This window comes from Equus asinus, chromosome 9, assembly GCF_041296235.1.
Source record: "Equus asinus isolate D_3611 breed Donkey chromosome 9, EquAss-T2T_v2, whole genome shotgun sequence".
NCBI lineage: Eukaryota > Metazoa > Chordata > Mammalia > Perissodactyla > Equidae > Equus > Equus asinus.
Window position 1 is genome coordinate 29,959,795 of NC_091798.1, and position 27,565 is coordinate 29,987,359.

General features: G+C 54.8%; 1 protein-coding gene across 13 annotated transcripts in view; it reads right to left on the reverse strand.

Annotated features, from left to right (window-relative positions):
• Positions 1-27,565, reverse strand: part of NDST1 (N-deacetylase and N-sulfotransferase 1) — an 84,454-nt gene that overhangs the window by 18,139 nt on the left and 38,750 nt on the right. For 3 of the 13 annotated variants that reach the window (XM_070518058.1, XM_070518047.1, XM_070518054.1), the window contains exons 2-6: positions 12,329-13,226; positions 5,990-6,484; positions 2,441-2,528; positions 1,103-1,257; positions 245-430 (exon numbers count right to left, since the gene is read on the reverse strand). In XM_070518058.1, coding sequence (XP_070374159.1) covers positions 245-430; positions 1,103-1,257; positions 2,441-2,528; positions 5,990-6,484; positions 12,329-12,841 — 1,437 coding nt within the window. In that variant the 5' untranslated portion in view covers positions 12,842-13,226. Of the gene's footprint in view, positions 1-244; positions 431-1,102; positions 1,258-2,440; positions 2,529-5,989; positions 6,485-12,328; positions 13,227-14,520; positions 14,582-22,742; positions 22,837-27,565 lie in introns of all 13 variants that reach the window. The other 10 variants (XM_070518051.1, XM_070518053.1, XM_070518048.1 and 7 more) reach the window with 5 other exon arrangements.

Consider the following 27,565-nt stretch of genomic DNA (forward strand, 5'->3'; position numbering starts at 1 on the left):
GCTCATGAATAATGTTTCCACGAGCACACAAATGAATGACACAGAAGCCTGTCCCAAGTCCTCACCAGAGGCCCCTTTAAAGAACGTCCCTCCTCTGATTCGTCACAGCAGCAGCCCACCTTCCCCGTGACAGAGAGCCTCAGACGCCACAGCGGGCAGCAGGATTGCCCTGAAACCCCTCACAGCTCACCAAAGTCCTATGTCCCAGGCCACACGTGCACCCCACCTCCCAGGGCCCACCTACCATGATGCCATTGTGGATGAAGCCACGGCGGTAGCGGGCTGGCTTCAGGTGGGGGTATTCCTCTGTGCTGGTCACGCGGATGCTCCACACCTGCTTCCAGGCCTCGTAGAGCTGCACATGCACGGGGTACACGCCCGAGTGGTGGGGTGCCACCGCATACCCCATGTCTGTGGGAATGCCGTGCTCCTGGGGAGAGGAGGGCCAGGGCAGGGTGAGCATGGGGCTCCTTCCCCCCTGGGCCTTCCTTCCCCTCTGTAGAACAGGAGAGAGAAATCAGAGGCCAGAACAGCAGGGCAGTTGGTCCAAGCCCTCTGGTACAGATGGGGAAGTTGAGGCCCAGGGAGGGAAAGGGATGTGCTCCAGATCCCGGAGTGAGGGACTGGCCAAGCTGGGACTTGACCCTTCGGCCCAGTGTCGTGCCCTCCAGCACCCAGCAGCGGGGAACAAGGACGGGGCTCTTCCTGCCTCTCTGGGCCTCTAACTGGCTGTGGACAAAGGCTGAGCCAGCACCGGAGCCTCATTCCCTCCTCACTGAGTGCCTCCTCCAGCTTTCCAGAGCCTCCCACTCTAGGCTGAAACAAGAGCTTGGGCTCAGGAAACAGTCAGGCCTGGGTTTACATCTGGCTGGACTTCTTTTTAGCTGTTGCAACCTCCCTGACCTTTGGTTTCTTGTCTAAAAGTGAGGCCACTGATACCTGCCTCTTGGGGTCTCAGCGAGGCTTCAGGGAGACAGTGGCTGTGAAGATGTTCATAAAAAGCTGTCAGACCCAACTGTGAAAGCAGCGAGAGGCCAGCACTCCGGACCCCCAGTCCAGCCCCTAGCCCACCCAGCTCTGCCCTGTAGGGAATCTTACTCACGACAGCGAACTTCTTGTTCAGGGCCATCTGCTCTGCCAGCACGGACTGGTTGTGGAAAAGGTGGGGCTGCATGTGGCTCCACATGTGGGGGAACCACCAGAATTCCTTCACGTACGACAGCAGCAGGTCATCCCCAGCGTCCTCGGCATCAGTACCTGCAGCCCCAGCACAGGCAACTCAGCCTGGCCCATCTGCCATGAGGCACTCCAACCTGGGCCAGTGCCTAGGGATGGGGGCGCCTGGGCATGGCCCACCCAAGAACTACTTGCAACAGATATCTGAGCTACAGCCCAGGAGCAGACAGAGCCCCAGTCCAGGGCCCTGGATCCCAGTCTAGAGTGTGGCTTTGGCTCAGTGGGTGACTTTGTCCGACTCTTTCTCTCTGGGCCCTCAGGCCCCCTCTGTGCAATGCAGGGTTCAGGGGCAGAGATCCCAAGGCTTTCTTCCAGCTCTGACATGCCTGCTCTGATCCTATTCCTATTGTTCTATTGGGTCATTAGTCTTTTACTTATTGATCTGTGCAAGCTCTTTGTATATATACAGAATGTTTAATCCCCTGTCTCATGTATATTACTACAACTACCTCTGACATGCTAAAGGTTGAGAATAAAGAAATGCAGAGACAACCCAGTATTGCTCTGACTTGGCATATGGGGCTATGTTGCATGCTTTCCCTCCAGAATTGCAGACTAACAGGGTTTTGTCTAGAATTCAAGAGAGGCTGTCCTCACTGTGGCCTGAGCAGAAGGCAGCTAGATGGACTGCTCACGACAGGTCACCGCTCAGGGGCTGTTGCTGCCTCTTGCCCAGTCCCGAGGAGAGCATGTGAGGAACTTGGGAGAGCCCAAGACAGGAGGGAAGCCCGACCCAGGCAACTCACAGCCCTCAACCTCAACCCTTACACCTTGAAAATCACCTCATTACATGGTCACCTCCAGGGTGGGGTACAGCTACAGGGCATTTTCACTTTCTATGCTATATATTTCTGTAACAGTCTTAAAATCCAACTAATTACTTTTTAAAGCAAAAACAGTACAAATAATTTTAAAAGGTGGGGGTGAGAGGGAGACAAGGGGAGAAGCAACTCCCCAGGACAGCACATCCCGTGACCAGGGAGGGATGAATGGGAGCTGTCGTGGTGGTGTTGCTGTCACCACACGCCTTCTCCCTGGGGCTGTGGCTGCTCTGTGGGCTGCTGGCTCAGGGGAGGCCACGTGGCCAGATCTGCCCTGACGTGGGCCTGTCAGCCCGCCTGTTGTCCCTGTGGCACACGCTTCGAGGGTCTGGCTGTTGAAGGCCCCTGAAGTTGCTGGTGGGGGCAGAGCCAGGCCCACTTACCTGTGTGGAAGAATTTCCCTGAGTAGCCCAGGTTGAAGGTGAAGTTTGGGATGTGTGTGCGTAGCTCATTCTGCGTATCAAACAGGGCCTAGGATGGGCAGAGGAGGAGGAAAAGGGTGAGGGGGAGCCAGAGCTCCCTGCTTCTCCCACTGAGGGCCCAGGAACATCCTGCTGCTTTGTGAGAGTTTGTGGGGCCCAGCAAAAAAAGAAAATGTGGGACCCTTGCTCAAAAATTATTAACAATGTTAAGAAGGCAAGAGCGGAGCATTGAACCTTATACAGGCCCCTTCTGAGTGTGGGACCCTGTGTGACGGCAAAGGTCCCAGAGACATGAAGCCAGCCCTGTGCTACCACTTCCACCAGGCCTCTAACAAGAGAAGACCTCGCTCTGCCATGTGGCCTTGGGAAATCTCTGTAGGCCTCAGTTCCCTGAGTGTGAAAGGAGGATAATAAGATCTCCCTCACGGAGCTCTTGGGAGGATTAAATGAGATATGGCATGCATGTAAATTGGCCCGACATTTTGGTAAATGATGAAAAACGGTGGTGTTACTATGTCTGTAGTCATGCCACTGTGAGCCTCATGTCATCATCTGGCAAATGTGGAGGACTCTCTTTGCTGGTGAATGCAAGGCTGATGTCAAGGGACCATGACTCTTCCAAAGATGTACAGTGTACCCAGCAATGCAATGTTCCCACACATGGCACACCCAGCGCTTTGCAAGTCAATGAAGGGATGCCGACACTTGGGAAACAAACGTACAGCTGTACTCTGGAGTCAGGACTCAAAAAAACCCCTACCCTGCATAAGCCTGCTATCAGAAGATTTTGCAAATTGAAAGTCCTGGCCCACCTGGGGCCACCACTGGTATCTGATGAAGGTCATGCGAGGCTTCAGGGAGACAGTGGCTGTGAAGATGTTCATAAAAAGCTGTCAGACCCAACTGTGAAAGCAGCGAGAGGCCAGCAGTCCGGACATGCAAGCTCTAGCTGTGTGGCCGTGGGCAAGTCACTTCACCTCTCTGAGCCTCAGTGTCCTCCTCTGTAAAATGAGACTTACAACAATACCCACCTCACAGGGCTGCTGTGAGGATCAGATAACGCCACACACAGAAAGGGCTGAGCACAGAGCCTGGCACTAGCCAAGCCCTGAAAAAGCAGCTGCCATCGGTACTGTTTAAACTGCACTGTACTGCCAGTACTGCACCAGTTAAGGGGGCCGCATCCATGTCGCTGAAAGAAAGGCTCAGCTGTAGCCTGTGGCTGGGATTAAAGAAAAAAACAAACTCTGCCCTTTCTCACTCACGAGATGTTGAAGGTAAATGGGACCCTGGTGGGTGAGGCACCCTGCAGCCTGCACTGCGCTCAGCGCTCAGCAGAGGGCGCCTGTTAGCATTCTTCCATGGAAATGGCTCCAAACTGCCATCACCCCTCTCACTCAAAAACGGGGCTAAGTCAGAACCAAGAAGGGCAACCCCTCGGTTCACAGGGGACACAGCGAACCCGGCAGGCTGATTTCCTCACGGGGTCAACCCTGGACAGGCAGCAAAGACCCAGGTCACAGCAGGAGAGAGCAGGGTTGGGCCACTAGAAGAACACTCTAGAAAGAGCAATCCATGGTCATGCGCCACTTAACAACAGAGATAGGTTCTGAGAAATGCGTCCTTAGGTGGTCTCATCGTTGTGCGAACATCACAGAGTGCACTTCCTCACAGCGAGATGGCACAGCCTACTACACACCTAGGCTCTATGGTACTCATCTTACGAGACCACGTCTTATATGCGGTCCATCGTTGACTGAAATGTCTCTATGCGGCACGTGACTGTGCTTTGCTAGAGGTGGGTTGTGGCATTACATGAAGGCTTAGAGCTGGACAGCTCAACAAGAACCATCTTCAAACTTTGTTTCAACAGGAGAGCCCTTGAGGCACTGAAATCCCAGGAGGAAGCACAATGCGTAAGAGTAGTAAAGCAACACTGCTCTGTCCCACAGGGAGGTGAGGAGGCAGGCCTGGGAGCTCAGAGCCTGGCCCCTGGGCACATATCCCCACCCCAGCTATCCAGGCCCCTCTGTGAGACCCCCTGGGGTGCCAGGAAACAGCCTGAAAGCCTCCAGTCCACCCTGTCTTGTCATTTCACCACTGAGGCTCAGACATGGGAAGGGACGTGCCCAAGTCACCCAGTCAGTCAGGGTCAAACGGGTACTTGAACCCAGATCTCAACTCCCCAGACTGCTCCCCGACACCATCCGCTCCGCTCCTCTCCTCTTCTCCAGAGGTGTGAGGCAGAGTAGACAGGAGGACGAGCCCCCCAAGAGCCTTCCTTCTAAGCCCGGGGCCAATTCTGACCACAACTTCAGGGGACAGAGCACAACCCCCAGCCTGGCTCACCCAGGGACAAGGGTCTCCTCTCAGAGTCTCTTCCTCAAGCCTCCTCCTCACATCAAAAAGAAGGCATGGTTTAGTGCTAATATGTCTCTAGTGCTCGCTAATCTCGTTCGTGTATGAGAGGACGGGCGGTCAGCAGGCGGCACTATCTCTAGAATTTAATCCCCAGTTTGTTGTCTTTGGCTCTATTGCTATGGCTGCCCTCTATTATGGCGACCAACTCTGATGTCCCCATTGACATTAGTGATGTTGTTTCCTTTCCAAATACCTTTGAGTAAAACAGTGAGCAGATAAGAACTGTATATTAAAGATTCCTTAATGGTCTTAACTTGCAGGTTTCTCTTTAGTAGCGATACATGTGTGTAGAATTTCCTGGTTTGCAAAATGCTTTTACATACAGTTCAGCTGGGTAATCACTTTTGAATTAAACACATGCATTCCACTATCTATACAGACCTCAGTTAAAATATGCCTTGTGTATGATTCAAGCTCTAATTCTTGTTTTAAGAGTTTTGTGGAAGCTCTGGTAGTGACAAACATTTTTGAGAGTTAAAAATGATGTCTGGGTTAGAAGGCAGATCCACAACCCTGCACAGCTCCCATCTCTGCGTTTTCGTGACTGGGTCTCTTCCTCTACAGACACATCCTTGAGCTCCACACTCCAGAGGCAAGCTTCGTCTATACAGTGGCCCTCCTTATCCGCAGGGTCTGCATCCACGGATTCAACCAACCGAGGACTAAAAGCCCTATCTATGATGGCTGCATCTGTGCTGAATACCCACAGACTTTTGCTTACTATTCCCTAAACAATACAGTATAACAACTATCTACAAAGCACTTACATTGTATTAGGTATTATGAGTAATCTAGAGATGATTTAAAGTACATGGGAGGATGTGCATAGATTATATGCAAACATGCGGATTTTGGTATCCATGAGGGGGAGGTGTCCCGGAACCCACGTCCTGCAGATATGGAGGGATGACTGTGCTTCAAGATGATTTTAAATGACATCTGCTTTAAGACAATTAACAAAACCAACCGGCTGGGAGAAGCGGACTAACAGCTCAGAGGAGACACAGACAGCAAACTCCGGATAGGGTGCACCCAGGTCTGAAGAAGGTGAGGCCGCCCTACCCGGTCTGGCCCCCACCCCGGCCATACCTTCACGTCCTCCACCTTCATGCGCGTGCCCTCCTTGCCCACAAAGATGTCGTCGATGTCCACCAGGATGTAGCGGTCCAAAGGCAGCGAGAGGCGCTTGCCCGTGAGAAAGGCCACGGCGTCGACAAAGACGAGCTTGTGCAGCCAGAAGTTGAGATTGTTGCCAAACAGCACGCGCTGGATGCCGTCGTGGAGGCCCAGGTCCTGGACCACGGTGGCGTGCAGCGCGGCGTGCAGGCCGGCGTCTGCCCCCAGGTGCGGGATGGACTCGGACGAGCGCGTCTTGGCCAGCAGCACCGGCTCGTAGGTGGAGTGGTTGGACTGGAACACAGTCCAGTCCTCGCCGGGCAGCACGCCCTTCTCCACCTCGCTGGGCCGCGTCACGTAGAGCAGCGGGGACTTGGGGTTGATGCTGCAGTCCTTCAGGCCCAGGTTTGAGTGCAGGAACAGGGGGAAGCCTTTGAGCTGCGCACTCAGCAGGCTGTTCTCGTTGGCCTGCAGCCGGGGTGGGGCGGGAAGGGGGAACAGAGCCGTCAGGTCCCCAACCACAAGGGACCAGGAATCTCAGGTCTGGACCCGTAACAGCAACGGCAACAATGTCTGCTAACATTCCCGGAGGGCTCACCACATCTCTGGCCTGGGCTAACCCAGCTCCACCCTCACAACAACACACAGGACACGCTGACCAAAGCCAGGCAGCAGATCCGCGCACTCTGCAAGCAGGGATGCTGTTAACCCTTACAACGACCCAGTGATGGAGCGCTTGCTGCCCTCAGTTTACAGATTAGGAGCCTGAGGTCCAGAGGGGCTAGGTAAATTGCCCAAATCACACCGAGGAAAGTCTAGCAGTTGAGAGCAGGGACTCTGCCCCCAGACCGCCTGGCCCTTGAGCAAGTTAGGGAACCTCTCTGTGCCTCAGTTCAGTCTGCTGTAGAAGGTGGCTAAGATTGGTAAACACCTCAAGGTGTGATAGAGGATGATGAGTGTCAATGCTAGCAAAGCGCTCAGAACAGGGTCAGTGGTATTACCAATTGCTCATTCAGTCCTCACATCGGCCTCAGGAGGCAGGTTCCTCTACTATCCCACTTCACAGGTAAGGAAACTGAGGCTCTGAGGGGAGTGCTGCCCTCAGGAACACAGAGGTCAGGAGGAGCCACAATTTGCAGCCAGGCAGTCTGGCCCTGGAGCCCACACACCTGACCACCAGGCTCTCATGCCTCGGGTTTCCAAACTGACTTCTGCTCCCCTACCCTGTCCACAGGAGAAATCTTAGGTGGAAGGCAATGTAGAAGAGATCAAAAAGGAGGATGCCGGGGGTGCAGGAACAAAGACACTCCACCCCACAGCATGCCCAGCGCCTCCTACGTCCCTAGCACCCCCTCTCAGGAGTTCAGCCTCCCTGGCCTCCCTTCTCCTCCCAGGCTCTGCTGTGGCCCAGCTCCCTGGGATCTGCAGACAGTACCCACAATCCCCCTTCTCCTCTTCCACAGGCTCACAGCTCCTTCATGCCATCCCTCACCCTCCAGCCACCTGCCTTTAGATATGTTGTAATTTGCCCTTGTCCTTGTGCCAATTCCACACCACTTTCTCAGTCTGGAAAACTCCTACTCATCCTTCAAAACCCAATGCACATACTTTCTTCTCTGCACTGGCCTCCCTGGGACCACATTAAAGCCAGCTGAAACACTTTCTACCTTGGCTGCTGCATTTCTGTTCAGGGTCTCTCTCCTACCAGCCAGTACCCCCTCGAGGGCAGGAGCTATGCCATTTCCATCTTTGGATCCCCTGTGTTCGGCATTGGCTCGACAGCCCATGGGAGCAAACATATTTGATGAGTAACTGAATTTTTAAAAGAACAAAAGAGGAACAGACAGCTCTGCAGTACCTGGCACATGACAGCTGTTCAGTATATGTTTCACTGGTTCCTTCACAGCTATGCACTGTGCCAGGCACTGTGTTAAGTGCCAGGGACACAGTGAGAAAAAACAGACAGGGCCTCTGCCCTTATGAACCTTAAAGTTGAGCAGGGAAGAGAGACAGCAATCAAAACTGCAGAGACAAACATAAAACTTCAACGTGGCACATGCTACACGGAGAAGGTTCATAGTTCTAGAAGAGTAGATAACTGGGCATAGTCAGTTGGCTCAGGAAGGCTTCCTGGAGAAAGGGACTTTTGAACCAAGACTTAAAGAATGAATAAGCATCAACCAGGGGAAAGGAAGGGGCCAAGTTTCAAGAATAGCAAGTGCAAAGGCCCTGAGGTAGGACAGGGCTCAGCACAGTCAACTAATAGCAAGAAGCCAGCAGAGTGATCAGGAGGGAGAGGAGGAGATGAGGCAGAGAAAGGTCAGCTAGGGCCAAACGTGCAGGACCCTGGAGGCTGGAAGTGGCAGTGGGAAGCCATGAAAGACTCCATCAAAGGGTTCTGAACAGAGGGATGACAGGTTTCCATTTGCATTTTAAAAAGACCCATCTGGCTGCTGTGTGGAGAATGAGTGGGGTGGGGCAAAGCAAGAGTGGACAAAGGGCACCAAGTGACGGTGAAGAGGGAGGCAGGGCGGTGCACGGGGCCGCCCTGGAGAGCTGGCCAGGCGAGCGCTGTACAAGGACGCTCAGCTGAGGACTGGGCCTGGCCCGTGTGGAGCTGCATCTGCCTAGGAGGTGCTTTTCCCTAACTCCCACAAAAGTTCTTCAGGGCCCTAGCCTTAGAAACCATGATAAGGAGCATGCCTTCAATTCTCCACACACCATGAGCACCTGCCAACTCCTGGCCCTGTGCCGAGCCAGCCCTGGCTGCTGAGGCCCAAGGCAGAGCCCCATCCTGAGAGGCCACCTCCCCCAGCCTCAGGCTCCCCATGACCCCTAAGCCAGCGCTGATCAAGAATGAGAGCTGCTTGGGCCGCATGGGGGCAAAGGCAGCGGGTGCTGGCAACATTTCAGGCCCTGTCCATCACCTGCTGTGGCCTGGGAGGCCACAGTGGACCACAGGCACTGGGGGATCCCATTTCAAAGCCCCGACCCTGAGCTGACTGCCAGGTACTGGCAGCTCGGCCAGCTGCCCGGCTGGGAGACGTCGAGGAAGGGAGAACGCCAAGTTGCTGACCGTCCATTCCAGTCAGCAATGAAAGGAGGCCAACAGGGAAGTGGACAGAGAGTAAGCCTCAGCATGGCAGAAACTGAACCCCCGCTGCCGCCCTCACCCCATGGGAGGGGAACTCCTCCTGCTCCTCAGCCTGGAGGACCCACTCAGGATTCACCAAGTCTTCCAGCGGGGTCATCCAGGCAGAGGAAGGAAGCCCTGCTCCGGGAATTGGGAGGCCCAGTGGACTTAGAGAGTAACCAGCTAGATGACCTAGGGGGCCCCACGTCCCCTCTCCGGGCATCAGGTCCCCCGTCCGCTGGTCAGTTTGCTCTGACATGCTTACCTGTGGTTGGGTTGGAGGATATGAGTGTGCTTGTCAAATCCTGGCTCTGACTTATTCACTGTGTCACTCTAGACAGCCATGTAACTTTTTGAGCCTGACTTTCCTAGCTGAAAACAAAGTGCCTACTTCACAGGGTAGTTGTGAGAACTACACATGGCAAGGCCCACTCAGGGGTCGGGTAGCCCTTGTCAGTCTTCTGCCCCTCACGGGTGCCAGGAACCAGGGCTCCCACCCCCAAGGACCTCACAGGGGCACATACAGGTCAGAGCTACAGACAAAGTACTACCACCAGCTGTGTTTGCTGGGTGTAGAGATGACTAAGCATGACAGCTGCCATTTATCACATATTAGGTACTGTGTTAGTGCTTCCCACCCACTGCCTTGTTTTATCTTCAATGTGGTCCAGTGAGGTAGGAGCTACGATTGGCCCCACTTTACAGATGGGCTGACAATTCCACCCAAGGTCACTCTGCTTCTAAGTGATGGAAGGATCTGGACCAGGGTCTGGACTTTCCAGTCCCTGCTCTCACACTGACCTGGGAAGCCAGTGCCAGCAGGAGACGGAAAATGAGTCTCCAGATCCCAGGAGTCCACAGCCCCGCTGGGTCTGGCAAGCCCAAAGCACAGCCCTGAAGCGAGCCTTGCAGAAAGAGCCGAAAGATGCCGCTAGACCACCAGAGGGCGCCCGTTTGAGCAGAACATCTCGGGCCTCTGCTCCAAACCAAGGCGGGGTCTTGTCTTATGCAACAGGTTAGGGAGAACACGAACACCTGGAACTGCCCCCACAGTGAGATCTGAGCATGTTTCTCTCTCGTGTTCACCTTCTGTAGAGCACGGAATTGCGGCCGGACAGGATCCAAGCTCTGTAGTACCAAGTGTGCCCAAGACCCCGGAGACCGTGGGACTATGCGCTGGACGTGGCCTCTGATTCAAGTTCTACTAATAAACGGTATTTGCGGCTCCTGGACTCGTTGCACAATGGTTAGGAGGAAGGCCTGTGGAGCCAGACTGCCTGGGTTCAAATCCTAGATCTGTAGTTACTCGAAGTGTGAGCGTGGGCACGTTTATTCACCCCTCTTTGCCTCGGTTGCCTTCTGTCTTAAATCAGCATGATCTCCACCTGCCCTGGAGGAGGGTTTATGTGTTCAATGGGTTAGTTCAGGGAAGGTATACAGGACACGCAAGGCACTGGATGGGCACTCAACAAATGTCAGCCACTCTGAGGTCTCACAGGCCTGCGGCCCTGACTCAGGCTGCATGAAGTTCACAGCAGGAAAGGGAACAGAGTCCAGGAGAAAAGAATAAACAGACAGTGAAGACAGTCTGACTTCACGCCACCGTAAAGCCATAAACCAGGCCAGTGTTTCCCAGAGCGTGCTCTGTGAAATCAAGGGTTTTGTGATTGAGCCAGTTGGGGAACAAATCTCACCAGGCTGCTCTGCTGCAGGACTTCTAAGGGCCTTCAATTTCTTGGCCCACAAAACCTCTTTCAATGGCAGCGCATCCTGCTGCATTAGTGCGTGAAACAACACGTTGTGGGAAACCCTCACCCAGACCAGGCTCCTCCCAGCACTGAGCACAGGGCCCAGTGCACAGGGGTGCCCACGAACCCTTGGGCACAAGTGGGCACCTGCTAGTAAGTGGACATGGGCCACTTCTGATCCACCTGCTGCTCCTCTCCCCACTCACACCAAGCAGGAACCTGCTTCGGGACCTGTGCATTTACTGTCCCCTCTGCCTAGAAGACCCTTTGCACAGAGAGCCATGCAGCTCCTTCCTTCCAGTCACTTCATTAAGGATGACTTCCCTGGCCAGTCTATCAAAAACAGCATCAACCACCCATACCCATCACCCCCTAGGCCCTTTCCCTACTTTATTTCTTTTTGTACTTAGCACCGCCTACCACATGGGTATGTTTATTTGTTCACTGTCTGTCACCCACGCTACCCCATTGCACTGAAATGTCAGCTCCGTGACAGCAGGAACCCTGCATACTTCGATCACCACTGTGTCCCCAGTGCCTAGCGCAGGCCCTGGAACAGTAAGTGCTCAGTAAATATTTGCTGAATGAAAGAACAAACACCCCCCTACCCTGCACACCCAACTAGAGTCCCAATCAGCAGTGGCTTGCTTTCATCTCGCAGGTCAGAATTCTCTGGCCAGAGCCTCTGGATCCCCCATCCAGCCATCACCAACATCCCCCTCTCCAAGGTCAGCTTCTCCACAACCTTTCAGCGAGGACTCCCATCCCAGTAGTTGTTCTGGGTGCCCCACAGAGCCCAGAGGAGCTCACCTGCCCACTGGGATTTCTTTCTCCTTTCTCCCAATGCAAAATGGCTCTGTTCTGGAGGTACATGAATTCCACACCCCACCACCGCCAAGAGGAAAGAGCATAGGATCCAGAGCCCAAACTCTCTAAGTCTGGTTCAAATCCTGGCTCTCCCACTTAGAGGCTGCATAGCCTCATATGCATAACTCAACCCTCCTGAGCCTTAGTTTGCCATCTGCAAAATGGGGATACACCCCATCCCTTGCGATGACCGCATGACAGGTCCGCAGGGACCCAGCAGAGCATCTGCTCTCCTATCATGCACCCATCACCCATCCCCGGGACTTCCTTCAGGCAAGAGCCTACTGTGTGCCAGGTCTCATGCATGGCAGGCAATCCTGCTGATATGTGCTCCTAATAAGAGTTGATAGTTAAAAAGCACCTACTAGGCACCAGGCCCTGTATGCTCCAAGCACTTTACATACACTCACTCATATAACCTTCACGACAACCCTGGGAGGTGGGTACCACCATTACACCCATTTTACAGATGAGAACAGTCAGGCACTCAGCTAGCGAGTGTGGAGATGGAATTCAAGCTCAGCGGGAGCTCTTAATGGCTTGGGGACTCTGCTCCCTGCGTACCTTGAAGAAGCCAATGATGCCCACGCCATAGGCCACGCAGTACTTGTCCAGCAGCTCCCGGTTCCAGGCATCCAGGTTGACATACTTGAGGATGTTCTCGTAGATGATGAGGGCAAAGCGGCCACGGCCCTTGTCGGTGAGCGTGGGCATATCACCCTTGCCAGGTGCGATCTCTGTGCGGTACTTGAAGCGGCTGGACTCCAGGATGGCCACCACTTCCTGGCCCAGCTGTGAGTAGAGGCTCTCCACGAACACCAGCACCAAAGGGTCTGTGCGGGAGGGGGCGGCCGCCTGCACAGGTTTGAGCGGCAGCAGGCGGCTGGGGGCCACAGGCGGAGGGTCCCCACAGTCAGGCTCGGGGGCATCCGCCGAGGGCTCCAGGCCCCGCTTCCAGCCATATAGGTAGTAGGCCGAGACAAAAACGCTGAACAAGCAGAAGAGGAACAGCAGGAAAAGGACAGCCTGCGGGGACACGTGCCGACACAGCCTGCGGAGGCGCGCCAGGGTGAGCATCCTGGCCCCCGAGACCTCAGCCAATGGAGGCCCGGCCTGCCCTGGCCACCCCAAGGCCCCACGCAGCAGAAGACACCAGAGTTGTCCACTGACCAACAAATTCACAGAGACTTAGCAAGCGAGGCCCTCAGTAGGCCACAGGAGTGGAGGATTGGGCCCCGGCCCTTCCTCCCAGCCAGGGGCGCAGTCCGCAGGCTGGGTGCGCTCCTTCCTTCCTCTGCGCCCCGTTATGTCACCATGGCAAACCCCCACGTGGTCCTGTGCACAGCAGAAGTGCCCCAGGGCATCAGGGCCTCCTGGGGGCGCTGGGCAGCGGGCTGGAGGACACTGGGCAGGCCCGGGGGTGTGGCATGCCGCTCGCTCGGTGGGGCCCCCGGCGCCAAGGCTGAGGAGAGAAGAGGAGAGTCAGAAGGTGAGAAATCAGAGTGTGGCTCTGGGGGTCCGCTGACTATGGGTGCACAGGACCTGACGTGGGTGGGCCCAAGTCCAAGTACTGCTGCCCAACCTGGCTGCATGCTCTGGGGCCAGCTCCTTAACCTCTCTGAGCCTTCGTTTCTCCATATGTGAAATGGGATTGACAACAGCACCCCCCTCATAGGACGCTGGGGGAGTAAGTCCAATCAAGTGTAGGAACCACTTAGAGTAGCACCTAGCAGACGGAATCGAGAATGGCGATTATTATAATTATCAGAGTCTAAGACTAGACCAAGAAAACTCCAGAAACAGGAAGGACAAAGTGAGACAATAAACATTCACAAGGCCTGGGAGCTGGAGGTGGAATTCTCAATCATGACTGAACACCACGTCCTCACCATCTTCTCTCACATACCCGCAGGGCTTCCCCCTCTATTTCTTTATGAATGGGCCCAGCAGCCCCATCTGACAGATGAAAAGTATGGGGCTCAGGCAGAGCAGCCAAGCCAGGACTCAAGCCCAGGGCTGTGGGGCATCAGAGTCTTGGTTGTACCAGAAGGCTGCTCTGGAGCATCTGTGAATCAGCGCCCCCGCAACATAGAGTTGGGGCCAAGGGGTAACTGGGTAAACCTGTCTGAGGAGCTGAGCACAGGCAACACTCAAGAAACAGCAGCTGTCACTATGTGTCCCTGATACAACAGGCACCTCTCATCCTCGGGGGGCACATGCCCACAGATGAGCACCCCAGCCCACGATGGCAGGGGACCAAAGCCCTTCCTGGAGGATCCCATGCTTGCCAAGGGACCAGTGGGGAGGCACCTCCCTCACTGGGCCTCTGCCCATCCAGGCAGCCAGAACTTGGGGTCCCCAGCTCCCCCACAGCCTCACCCCCACCCAGGGCATGCCACTTGTATTGGTCTCACTGGAGAGTTAATGAAGACCAGACACCCACACCCACTACACAAGGGCCCCAGTTTCCTCACTCCAAACAGCACCCATAACCACGGCCCTCCAGTCTCCCTTAAACATGAGAGGAAGCAGCTGCTGAAAGCTGGCAGGAGAGCTCCCCACAGCAGGATGGGGGCAGGGACAGGCACGGAAGGTGTGAAGGCCTGGGCTGGCGCAGCCAGGGAGGGAATGTAAGCCTCGGACTTGGACTTGGGGGTGAAGATCTTCAAAATCCCTCCCAGACCCAAGACTCTCCGGCGTGCTCAGCGTGGGCACAGCACACCAGAGCCCCAACCACTGCACTTCCAGGAACTTACCCTAGAGGCAGTGATCGCGGAAGTGCAGGAAGATCTCCCCACAAGAATACGAATCCCGGTGCTGTTGATAATAGCAAAGGATGTTGTTTGTAATAGCAAATGCCCAACAACAGGGGACTGTTTTCTGCAATTATAACGGAAGCACGTGATGGAATCCCAAGCAGCCATTTACAGTATGTCGAAGAAGGACATTCACTGGCATAGAAATATAATTACCATACACGTTGTTAAAGTGGAAAACATTTACCAAACAGTATGCGTGGTCACATATTTGTTAAAGATTAAAGTTAACAAGGATTATCTCTGAGTAATTTTTATTTTCCACTTTTTGTCTGTTTTCTAAATTTTCTACAATAATCATTTATTACTTTTGTGAAAATAAGAAAACAAATGTTTGTAAAAGATGTGCTCAGAAGCAAGAGACGGGTGAGAAATGAGGAGGCATTTGAGACACCAGGTCTGCTCCCAGCTCTACCATGATGTGCTGTGTGCCTGCGAGCACACCCTGCCCCTCTCTGGGCCTCTGCCCATTAGAGGGGGCTTGGGCTAGATGATCTCTGGGGCTCTTCCACCTCTGATATTCTACAATTCAGTCCCCACTGTGTGCCACCAAGGGGAACCCAAGGCAGCTAAGAAAACAGGCTCCCACAATGCAGGGGGACGAGTGTGGCTGTGGGGAAGGAAGGGGTTTGAGAGAACTGAGGGGCACTTAACGCCCTGTGGAGGGGGAAAGAGGGCGACCAAGGAAGGCTTCCTGGAGGAAGTGGCACCTGAACTGACCAGAACAAGAAGTAAGGTTGACCAGGGGTAGAAAGAGGGAGGGGCACATACCACAGCTTGGAGATAAGGGAGCATGCAGAGCTTTCCAGGGAGTCCCTGCAATCCCAGCTGACAGCAGGGAAGAAGGGGCAAGTTTCCTGGGTGGAGGCAGGGCTGGGGTGACTGGTCCTGTTTATGCCCAGGGTGCACCTGTATCCTATTTCCCACTGATAAGGGCAGCCCTCTGCCCTGCTACAGTGAGCCTGGCCCCTTGGCTGGGGGCCAGGACAGCAGCACAGTGGGTGGGGCACCTGCCTACTCAAGCCACCCCACCCCACGTCCCCTGAGGCCTGGGCGCTGTGGTCATGGGCCCTCGGTCTGTGGCATTAACAGTGTGTGTGTTAATGATGCAACCAGCAGTGTCAGGCGTATGGGAGTCACAGACCCCTGTGGGAATCTGACTTTTTCCCATAAAAAATATGCACATATGCTGGAAAATGCCGTGATGGTTTCCAGGAGTCCAGAGCTCACGCCCCCAGGCCCACCCACAGACCTAAGCCCTGGGTTAACAGAGCCTAACAGTCACACGTGCAGACTGGAGCCAGGCAGCTTCATCCAAGCCCGAGCCCCACCACCCAGAAGCTGTGCCATCTTGGGCAGGTTACTTAACTTCTCAGTGTCCCCAGTTTCCTAATCTGTAAGATAGGAAAACTTGACATACTTCCCGAAGTTGTGAAAATTAAATAAGTTGCTAGATATGAAGTGCTCAGAACCAGCCGGCACACAGCGCTGAGTGACGGTCAGCCACTGCTTTCATGCCCCGCCGTGGCTTACATAACGCACTCACATGTAGGTAACAACAGGGCCCAGAGAGCAGCGTCCAGCTCCGTGCTCTCTCTGAGGTCTCCGACAGCACTCAGAATCCCTAATCTCCATTTCCAGAGGCAGTGGCCTTTCCCAGGAGCTAGGTGGACAGGCAGGGGCTGGATGGTTAGAGGCCAGGAGGCTGGCAGAAGGCCATGGCAGAGACCAGGCCCTAGAGGCGGTGAAGGGAGAAGGAGAGTGGGCCTCCCAGCCCCTGTCCTCAGGGAAGGCCACAAACCCCGGGGTGGGGGTGGCAGGAGAGCTGGTTGCTTTGTAAACAAGGTGCTGGCCCCCAGTGCGCTGGCAGGGGCCTCCAGCACTGCCCCCACTGCACCTCCTCAAAGGCCTGGCGCCTGCCATTCAAGGCCCTCCACACCCGCCTGCATTCCAGAGCCCCTGTGGCTCAAGGGATGGAGAAGTGGGGGGCTTCTAATCCCCCTGGAGCCACCAAGGCCTCGAGGACAGCTGGGTCTCAGCTGGACTGAGAGCTGAGGCCTCACTACCTCCCTGCGGCCCCGGGCCCGCCAGGACCTCGCCGACATCACCAGCCATTCTCCTAAAGTCCAGCCTTGCCCAGCCAGTCACCAGTCTTGGTCGTGCATCAAGGCCTGTGCTAATAAAGTTCCCACTGCCTGGAATGCCTGCCCCTCGGGATGCTTACTCATCCTTCAAGACCCCAGCTCCAATGTCATCACCTCTCTGAAGTCATCCTATCCACCACCCCTTTCCCACTCCATGCCCCATTCCTCAGGCTCCCGCCCAACCCCACTGGGTCCTAGAGAGGATTGTGGGGAAGCCAGAGAGTGGGAAGCTGAAAATCAGGACCCTCAGGCCAAAACCGGACACAGATGTATGTTCTTTGACTTGCACGCATTTTTCTTTAATTTGAGATTAGTTATTAACATTTTAAAATCAGGAGATTTCACATAAAAGTCAGAACTTCTCTTTAAAAGGAGCCCATTCTGGTGACACTGGGCATGCATCCCCACCAGCCACTATCAGCAAGGCACATACAACGCCAGGCTCAGATGGGCCAGGCGTGTATTCTCCAGTTAATGCAGCCCATAACCAACCTCCTTCCTGCCCAGCCCCTGGGCGCACCTCAGTGTGTGGTCCATGCAGAGTAGACTCGGGGCATTTCTACACCTGTATCCTGCAGATCCCAGGGCAGGACCAGGACTTACTGACCGGTGTGTGGGCAGATCCTGCCTGGTACCTGGCACACACAGGCTCTCCACAAACACCAACTTCCCTTCTTCCTCTTCCCCACATGCCTGGGAGCCCTAAAGGGCAGGGACCAGTTCAATTCATTGTGGAAGCTCTCACCACTTTCCCAGGCATAGGTCCTTATTGAGCACTCAGGATATGAATGAATGAACAGCTGTAATTATGCCCAGTTGACAGGTAAGCAGCCTGAGGATCCAAGGTGAAGTGACTTGCCACAGTCACATCGGAAACCGCTAAATCTTGACTCAAACAGGTTTCCTTCCTGATTTCAAATTTGGTCTTTCATTCCTCCATAAACCCAGGAGTTTCTACAACAAAAATAACAACAGCAATAGTACCACTATAATTGTCATCATTGTTATTTTTTCTGCTATCGTGTAGTGTGCATTTATCATGAGCTTGGCGCTGTGCTAAGTACTCTTACATACCTTATCTCACTGAATCCTTATGACTAATACTGTCATTATTCACATTTACAGTTGAGGGAAATGAGGCTCAGACAGGTCAAATCACTTGCCCAAAATCACAAATCTAGTCATTGGCAAAGCTGAAATTTGGACCCAGAGTCCACGAGAGGGAGATAGCTCCAGAGCCTATAGAGGAACCTTGGCTGGAATAGGGGAGAGAATGAGGGGGCCTCAGCCACCGAAGCCTCCAGTCTTCAGCCAGGCTCCCACTGTGCTCTCCCAGCCCTAGGCCCAGCTTTTCCTGCCAAGGTGCTAGGGATAATGAATGAGATGCTCTGGTCGTCATGGAAATGCCATGGCAACGCCACACTTTCGGGAAATGCCACGGTAACTGTGGCCACTGCTCTGGAGTTGAAAGTCACTCCCTACCCCACCCTCCCCTCCAAAATTCTCTGGCTTCCCCACAATCCTCTATAGGACCCAGAGGGAAGGAGGCAGAGGTACAAAGGCTGTGTAGCAATGAGGACTGGGGAGGAGTCCAGCCCTGCCCTGGATGGACAGGTGGGCTCCAGGAGTGAGACCGAGAGCTCCCTGAAACTAGGCTTCCTGTGCTTTTCGTGGTGAAACGCACCTAATGACTCAGCTTGCATGTACTTGGTGCCTACTGCATGCAGCAAGCCTCCTGTGAAGGGCTGTACGCATCACGCTGCTGCGCCCCAACAAGCTGAGAGGCAGCAGGACGGTGGTGGCTAACATCACACTTACGGGTTTAGACTGGAGCCAGCCTGCCTGGGTTTGACTCTTGCCTTCAATCTCCACTAGCCTTGTGACCTTTGGGCAAATCTCTCTGAGTTTCCTCAAGTATAAAGGAGGGTTTACACTACTTACCTATCTCGTGGGGCTGCTGCTAAGACTGAGAGAGATGATGTGTGTAAAACAGCTAAGCGCCTGGCACACGGTGATAGAAGCTAATAAAATTATTATCCATTCAACAGATTTGGAAACTGAGACTCAGGAAGCAACTGGCCCAAGGTCACATATCAAGTTAACAGTGCATTCAAAAAGAGAGGAAGGGAGGTCAGGTTTGGGGGCACACTGGGAGTCGGGAACAAGCAGAGACCCATTCCCCGTTCCTGCATCCCGTGCTCAGTGAGCACTAGGAGCTCCCAAGCATGGCACTGGGCACTGAAGATGCAGGCCTTTGGGCTCCAAGGTTTTGTGTCTCTGGTGTGATGCCACTACAGGGTGAATGGAGGAAGGTCCCCACAGCCCCGCATGCTCACCCAGCCCTGCCTGGGTCATTCCTGACAGTGCCCCCAACATCCCCCACACTCACATGCGCACGAATGCACAAGCAAATTCACATGGCGCTGACACGTTCAAATGGTGTCATCACCGGCACCTGGGCCACAGGCACAGCATGGGGCAGAAGCTGAGGAGAGGTGCAGGAAGAGCCCTGCAAGCAGGCTCAGAAGTGGGTGTACGGGTATCCGAGCTCAGGGAGGATGGGCGGCTACAGGCCCAGGCACTGGCAGCCCCACATGCAATCCCAGGGCCACTCCCCACAGCTAACCCAGCCCCTCCCAGACTGCCACACCCCCGGCACAGTCACACCACCACCCACTACCCAGCCACACCCCACAGCCGCCCAGCTCCATCAGCCACCCTGCCCCACCCACTATGTACAGCGCAGCAAAGAAAATCCTCCACATTTGCTTCCCAGCTGTGCGGGAGTTTCTCCTGCACAATTACACCCTGGGGACGCCAAGACCAGAAGTAAATCCCTTCCTCTGCTGCAAGCTGCTGCACACCCCATCCCCCACAGCCCCGCAGTGCTGCCTGGCTGGGGGCCAAGTTGCTGCCCATCAGTCACCCCAGAGTCCAGGGCTGCCACCAAGGGACCATCGGCAGTCTAGCTCAGAGTCTCAGGTTGCAGAGTGTGCGGTCTGCCCTGCAGTGAGCACATGGGGACACTGAGGCCCAGAGAGAGAAAAGGACCTGTGGGGTTGCGTCAACTAGGGCTGCCCCACCCCCACCTACCGTGGCCCATTTTCTTGTCCATTAAAACCCTGCCATCCTTCTCCAAGGCCAGCGTCAGCCCAGAGTTGACTTCTTCGTCGGCTGTGGATTTCAAAAGTCCTAAGATGAGCTCTCCTGCTCTGCATCCCACCATGCAATGCCAGATTCATGCTGCCAGATGTCAGCTATTCTCGCAATTAGAACACTGGTCCCCCAACTGCACCGAAAGCTTTCCAAGGCAGAAGCGGTCGCCTGCCCATGGTAGGTGCCCAAGATGTGCCCTTCCCAACCACCTTCCCCTTTGTGAATCTGCTATGAGAAGTCTCCAAGCTAAATGCATTAATAATATGAATTTCCATTTATTAGACACAATATGCCTGTACTACAAGTTATTATTTAACCCTTACAGCAGCACCATGACCTACATTTCCCTCATTTTACAGATGAGGAAACTAAGGCCGGGAGGGGCCCATGACTTGCCCCAGCCCACAGAACTAAGGGTGACTGGGAATCTGAACACGGAGCCACCCTGCTCCAGAGCCCAGGCTCATCCTTTAGCACCAGGGCCCTCTGTGTTCCCCAAGGACAGCGGACACACATGAGTGCCCTGGACCTCCCATTCTCTGCTCCCTCTGGATGGTGTTTTCTGCTTTTGTTTTCATCCATTTGATGTGTGTTTTAACATCAAAAGCAGTCTCTAATGATCCTTCTTGGAAGCAGACCCACAAATCTTCCATCAATCAACAAGCGAACAAAGCATAAAGCACTGGTCAGCTCCCAGGTTCTCAACCCGGGGTTTGTTCTGGGTTCCCCGTCAGGGACTGCCTCACAGAAAACCTCAGGAACTCAGACCCCACTTGGTGAGAACCTGTTTTCTTCCGACTGGACCTGAGATGAGAGTTTACCTTTGCACCACCTCTGAAGAAAGGGCTTACTGAGCAAACAAACAAGACAGCTGTGGGGAGGGTGGGAGGGGGGAGCAAGACAGGTCAGGACCAGCTGCCCTCCCGTCCCACTGCAGCTCCTAATGCAGACCAAGGTGGGCAGGCCCGTCACAAGGCATGCTATTCACTAGCCCATGAAGCTTCCCAAATAGGGCTCTTTCTCCGCTCAGCTCCCAAATCCATCTACGACAGTCGATCATCCCTAACTATTTTCCCTAGGCTCAGATCATAGGCACTCGAAAGGAATGGAATGATATTTCCTCGCAAATTATCATAACCTCCCTTGCTGACAACAGCCAGCACCGACTGAGCTCCTGGTAACTCACCAGCCCTACACTGGGGCCATGCTGACAGTTTTCCCTGATTAATCACACCCAATCCTCACACCCTGGTGGTAGTGTCACTGACATGTGCACTTTACAGACATGGAAAGCTAGGCTCAGAGAGGGTAAGCAGCTGACTCAACGTCACCTAGCTGGGCAGTGGTAGTGCTAAGATGACCCCACACCAGCCCACCTCAGAGCCCCTACACAGTCCTGCTGCCCAGCATTCCACACCATTCTTGAGTGAGGTCTGAGGCCCAGTGGGCACCCAGAGAGAGGCTTCCTGCAGGTGCTCAGCCTCAGCTGCCTAAACGCAGGCTGACCCAGCTTCTCCAGCAATAGGAAAGCCTTCACTGGCAGAGAAGGGCACCATGGATCCCAGAGAAGCAGGGCCTCAGCTGGAGGGTCCTCACCTTCCCCTGCGCCAGGAGCCTCTGTCAGCCCAGACAGGCAGGGATCCCACATGAGAAAGGGGGACTGCCTCCATGCCCTAAGCAGAGGCCTCATGCCAAGGAAGAGGAGACAGAGGTCGGAGTGAGGGTCAGAAGCACGAGATCCCAGCCAACGAGGACAATGGTGACCTGCACGCTCCACAGGTCTGCCATGCCAGGTATTATACCAAGCACTTCCCAATCATGACCTCATTTATTTGTCACTTATTCCCAATGAAGTAGAACCAAGTTTATCATGCCCTGAACTTCTCCCCTGTCTGCTGCTCCTGCAGAGAAGCCGGGAAATGCCGTCAGCCCCCACCCTCCCACATGCCCCCAACAAGGTTGCCAGATGCCCCTTGAGAGATTCTGAGAAGCAGTCTTAGTTGGGGGGACCTCCATCTCGTGGATGCAAAAGCCAAAACCCATGTGGGCCTAGAGGACATGTCAGCATCCAGCGCCTCCACTCGCTCCCTGTGTGCCTCTTGGCAAGACCCTTCCCTTCTCTGAGCCTGTTTCCTCAACCGCACAATGAAGGATGTGGACTAAATCAGAAGTCTGTGACCTCCTGGGGTTACAGAATCCTTTGAGAATCTAATGAAGGCTGTCAGTGGACTCTCCCAAGACAGATGCCACATTCCATACAAATTCAGGGTAGTTGTGACTGGCCCACCAAAAGCCAAGTTAAGAACATGGAAACTCTCTAGGGGCCCCTCTGGCTTTGACGAGCCAAGGCTCTCGGAGTCTAGAGAGGACTGAAGCCACGAATACAACATCCGAGTGCCCTGGGACCTCACCATTCTAGCTCCTGCCCTGGCCCTACAGTAAATCTTTAACTCTCGGACCTGTTGGCTTCAGGTGGATCTGCGGACTTGCCGAGCTGTCAGGAGAAGCCACACGAGAAGCTATGTGTGACACTGAAAAGGCTTCCTTCCCAGCCCTAAGCCGCTGCCTTCTCCTCCAACAGGAATCTGGCAGGTCAGCCCTGGGCCATCTCCCTGGGGCTCCAGGCACTGGGACCCTTGAGGCACCTGCTTCTGGTCCTGACTGGAAACAGAACCCACACCAGGCTCGAGGACCAGCCTGCCCCAAGCCCTGCACCCCGGGCCCCTCCTGTGTAGGTACGAACACACACGCTGCACACACACGCACATCCAGATAGACCTAGGAGGACTGGACAGGAGAGAGGGGACTAGGGGCCACGGTCAGAGGGTATAGGGAGGCCAGGGAAAGAATGACAAGACCCACCAGACCTCCAGGCAGCAGCCACTCAGCTCCGCTTCACTTCGCTGCGTCCTCTCAATGGCTCCACACTCCTCACTTAACAGGGCCGCACCTAATCCTAGAGCCAGGACAAATGGCATTACTGTCGGCGGTCCCCTCCCCGGGGAGGGAGGGAGGAGGGTGGCCCTAGGGCACTCTGAGCCACCAACCACATTCCTGGAAGCCTCCAGCTCCCCGCCATGTCCCTTGTCAGAGGCCACCAGCCCCTACCTCCTGGACCTCAGGAAGAGGTGTCCTGCCTGATTCTGCCCCACACCCAGAGACCCCACAGCAGGCAGGGACCCCGCGTGGAGGTGCCTTTCACAGAAGAGGAGAAAGTATGTCCCTGACCCTCATGCCGATGGGCCCTCTGGTCTCTCTCAAGAAAGGTGGCAGCCAGGGGTGGAAGGAGCCTTCACTGGCACCGAGGATAACTGGGCTCTCGCTGCAGCTCTGTCTGACTTCCTCTGTGATCTTAGGCAAGGCCCCTCCCTGCTCCAGGCCTCAGTTTCCCCACCTGCCCTGAGAAGAGGAAGAAGGACCGATATCCCTATTGGAGCCAGCTGGTGGTCAAAGCATCTGCACTGCTAGATGTTGGCCCCTGCCCCCAGCCCAGCTCACCTGCCAGGCTCTTCCCATTGCCCCACCCTGCAGAGGAGGAGGAAGGGTGACGGCCAGTATGGATGGTGTAGAAACTGTGCCAGAGTGTTGAGGTCCTAGAGCTGAAATGCGCCTTACAAAGCCCAGAGACAAGAAGCAACTCGGCCATGGTCACACAGGCAGCTGGAAAGGGGCGAGGCTAGCCTGGGTTTGCTCTTCAGTAGCAAACACGTAACGGGATCCACCTGCAAGCGTATTTGCCTTTTTAGAGGACACCAAGGAGAGCACAGGGCAACGTGCCAACGTCAGAATTTCAGGCCCCCAAGAGCAGCAACAGGAAAAAAGATGGTGCATTTGTACACGTGGAGCTTAGGGATGGAGACTGGGCCGACTGTCCAAGGCCCCCTCATGCCACACCACGAGGGTGGCCTAGGATCCCAGTGGCACTGGGTAAATCCCAGGAACCCCCGCAGGGATTAGCAGCCTTGGCCACCTGAGGCCTAGCCAGCAGGCCTGGCGGTGGTGATGGGGAGACACCAGAAAGACGCCCCAAGACCAGGCTGCCCTGAAGACATGAAAGCCTTGGGGACACTGAAAAGGTTCCGGGCCCTGTGGCCAGAGCAGAGGGAAACCAGGTGCTCTGGGGCAACAAAGAGAAAGGGAAAAGCTCTGAGGCCCTCGGAGCCGCAGAAACCCCCTAATCTCCCAGAGGCCTGGGGGCACAACACGGGGCCTGCTGAGACCAGGGAGGCTTCACCCAGGGCCCACACGAAAGCAGCATCGTCCCTCCAGACTCGCTGGGGCTTGTCACCACAACAGGAGCCTGCCGCCAATCCACCTTGGTGCGCGGGGCTCCACACACTTCCACGGAGACGCAGCTGGTGGTGGAGGGGGCAGGGGGTGGGAGGTGGGGGTGAGAGGGCCTTGCTTTCTCTGGAATACAGACGGCGCAGACACACAGCAAAAAGTGCCAGAGGACCTACTTATCATAGGCTGATTTTAAAGGGGCCCAGGGGCCTCGATGAGATTCTAGAAGGTGCCTTGCAGGTATCCCTGCACCCTCAGGACTCAGGGAACAGTTCACGAGGTCAGGAAACCAGAGTTCTAGTCCTAGACCAGGCCAGAATGAGGCAAGCGAGGCAGCAGACACAATTGTTAAGGAGGCACTCACTCGCAGGTGTCCCTGTGCACCTGCATGATGATGAGAGTGAGTGTCACCTCACAGCAGCACCTGAGTGTGAACGTTCCTTAGAATTTGCCTCTAGGTGCCTCACTCGCCTCACCATGGTCCCAGCCTCGCACTAACCTGCCAGTGACTTCAGGCAAACCCCCACTGCTTCCTGGGCCTTGCCTTGGTCACCTGCAAAATGGAATCGCACCAAACGACTCCCCCTAACTTCTCCTAACTCTAAGCTGGACGATTCTGTAGGGAGCATAACTGACCTCCACAGCTCATCCCAGAAATGAGCACCATGGCCCCACTCTCCACCATCAATTAACCCATCACTCACCATCTCCAGGCAGAAAACACATTATACAACCACCCTACATACCAGTGTGCTGGGCCCTTTACTAAATGCTGGCTCCACTTCAGCATGGCCTCGTCTTACAAATGTGGAAACTGAGGCTCACGGAAGTTAAGCAACTTGCTCACACTCTCAGTTGGGAAGTGCTTAGCTGAGATTCAAACCAGTGTCTGGCTTTAATTCCTACATTCCATGGCATCAGCCAGATAACCCAAAACCCACTAGGGCCTGGAGGATGCCATCGGGTCTTTGCACCTCCCACATCTTCGAGTGTGCAATGCTTAGGCTAAGATGAAAGGCAGGCTGGTGGAGACCAGGGGCAGGCAGGGATGGGAAGCCCGCGTGGGCGCTGAGTATTTGCAGACTGACCAGTCTCCAGCCAAGCCAGTTGTGCACCACTGTGGCTACAATGTCCTCATCACCATCTGTACGCCACAGCCACTGCTGTGCCATTTTTAAATCATTACACAGACACAAAGCTTTTTCACAGACAGTGCTTTGGTGACACATGACAACCTTATAAGAACATAGCAGGGATTTCTTCCCCCTTTCTCAAATGAGGAAAGTGGGGTTCCCAGCAGAGGAGTGACTTCCTAAAAATCCCACAATGAGGCAGAGTTTGAGCGTAACTGGGAGCCCGTCTTCTGCCTCCCAGTGCAGGGTGTTGTCTCGCCTCCATGCTCTTGACTTTCAGCTCAACCAGCATTGATGGGCCCTTATAACAATGACCATTTTTGAGAGCTCCCTCTGTGCAGGTATTAAACCCAGCACTTCACACATTATGTCATTTAACCACCATGACATCCTCGTAAATTAAGTATTGCTACTGTCTTTGACAGACTCTCTGGAGACACTGAGGTTCAGAAATGTGGGGTATCTTGCCCTGGGTCGCCGTGCTAGGAAGGGGCAGGGTAGGATTCAAACTGAGGTCGGTCTGGCTCCGGGGCCTGAGCCCAGAACCTCCACTGAGACTGGAGGGGACAGGAGACCAGATGTCCTCAAACAGCATGTGCGCCTGGCAGGTTACGGCAAGATTATGATAATAGGAGGACAAACAAAGCTCTTGGAGAGCCCACAAGACGGAGGCTGTTACAAACATCCAGGCAGGAGGCCAGGAGTCTGAGCAAGGGACATGGAAACAGAGGGAGGTGACAGATAGGAGGGAGGTGGCCTTGTGAGACCTTGGTCAAGTGCCTTGCTCTCTCTGGATCTCCATTTACTCAGCTGTTAAGAAAAGTCCCTGGAATATCTCCAGAGCCCCCACATCCCTAAAAACCCTTGGACCCTGGGAAAACAAGCAATGCCTGGTGACAGCCTGGCTGCAAGCCCTGGGGGACTCTGAAATGTCCTTGGCTGTCCTGGCATGGCTCAACTGCTGGGAAACAGGCCTACAAAAGCACAGGGTCAGACGGCATGCCTGGGCACCACTGAAGTGTGGGTCCTGAGGGGGCCACATTCCGCCCATTGTCGACCTCTCCATAGCTCCATTGGAGCAACCACCCCCAGCCTGGATCCAGACCAGGCACCGAGGTCACATCCAGGCGCTCAGTGGAATGCCACTCAAGGCCTGCCCTGCCCCTGCCAGCCGTGTCCAAAGCCCGACATGCATCAGCTCAAGTCCCCTCAACGTCACCCACCCCTCAAAGCCCCTCACTCACATTCCCTGAGGTCAGCCACGGGGATGTACAGAAAAGGGATCCTATGGGAGACCTTAGGGAAAATGAGCACTCATCCCCGAGGGACCTATGCAAGACGGAGGCTGCCCATGCCAAGTCAGTGAAGACCTCAGTTGGGGAAGCAAGGGAGAGTCCATCAGCCCTCAGTTCTCACTCCGGCAGGTGGAACAGGCTCAGGGGCTTGCCAAGAGGACTCAGCCTCAGTCTCCACACTTACAGCTGCCCCCTCAAAGTACATGCATGACGTGCTCCTGCTCAATAACCTCCCATGGCTCCCACCACCCACCAGGCAAAACCGCTTAACTTGATGGACTACACAGGTCACTGGTACTAACTAACAGCCTCTGTGAACTGGGTATGGTATGTGCCAGGGCCTTTGCTAAGTGTCTTATGTGCATTTCTTCATTTAACTCTCACAGTATCCCTGTGTGGCAGGTACTATGGCTGGCCCATTTTCCAGATGAGAAAATTGAGGCTCGGAGAGGTTATGTCACTGGCCTGGAGTCTCACAGCCAGGCGGCAGAGCAAGGATTCACATCCGTGCCTGGACTCCAGGCCTGGGTTCTGAACCACTGTGCTTTGCGGCCTCCTCAAGCGTTCCCTGGCCGCCTCAGAGCCCTGGGGCCAGCTCAGCACTTCCATGTACAGGAGGGAAAACAAAGGCACAGAGAGAACACTCTCTGTGCTGGTAGCAGAGCCAGGGCAAGGCCTGAGGCCTCGGGTCTCCCCTTCCAGGGCACCCCTGGCCCCTCCCCAGAAGGAACTCCCACCCAAGAGGCATGCCAAAACCTTGACAATGAATTCTCGGAATCTCCCTTCTTCCTCTGTGTAGAAGGAAGGGCAAAGCAGGAAGAGGTTTGCAAAGAGAAAAATGAACATGAAGGGCCCAGGAAACATCTGTTCTCACAGAACAGATTCTCAAGGCTGGGAGGGTCCTACAGGGACCCCTCACCCTCCTGCAGGAATCGCTCCTTCAACAACTGGAACATGCAGGGCCCAGGACCAA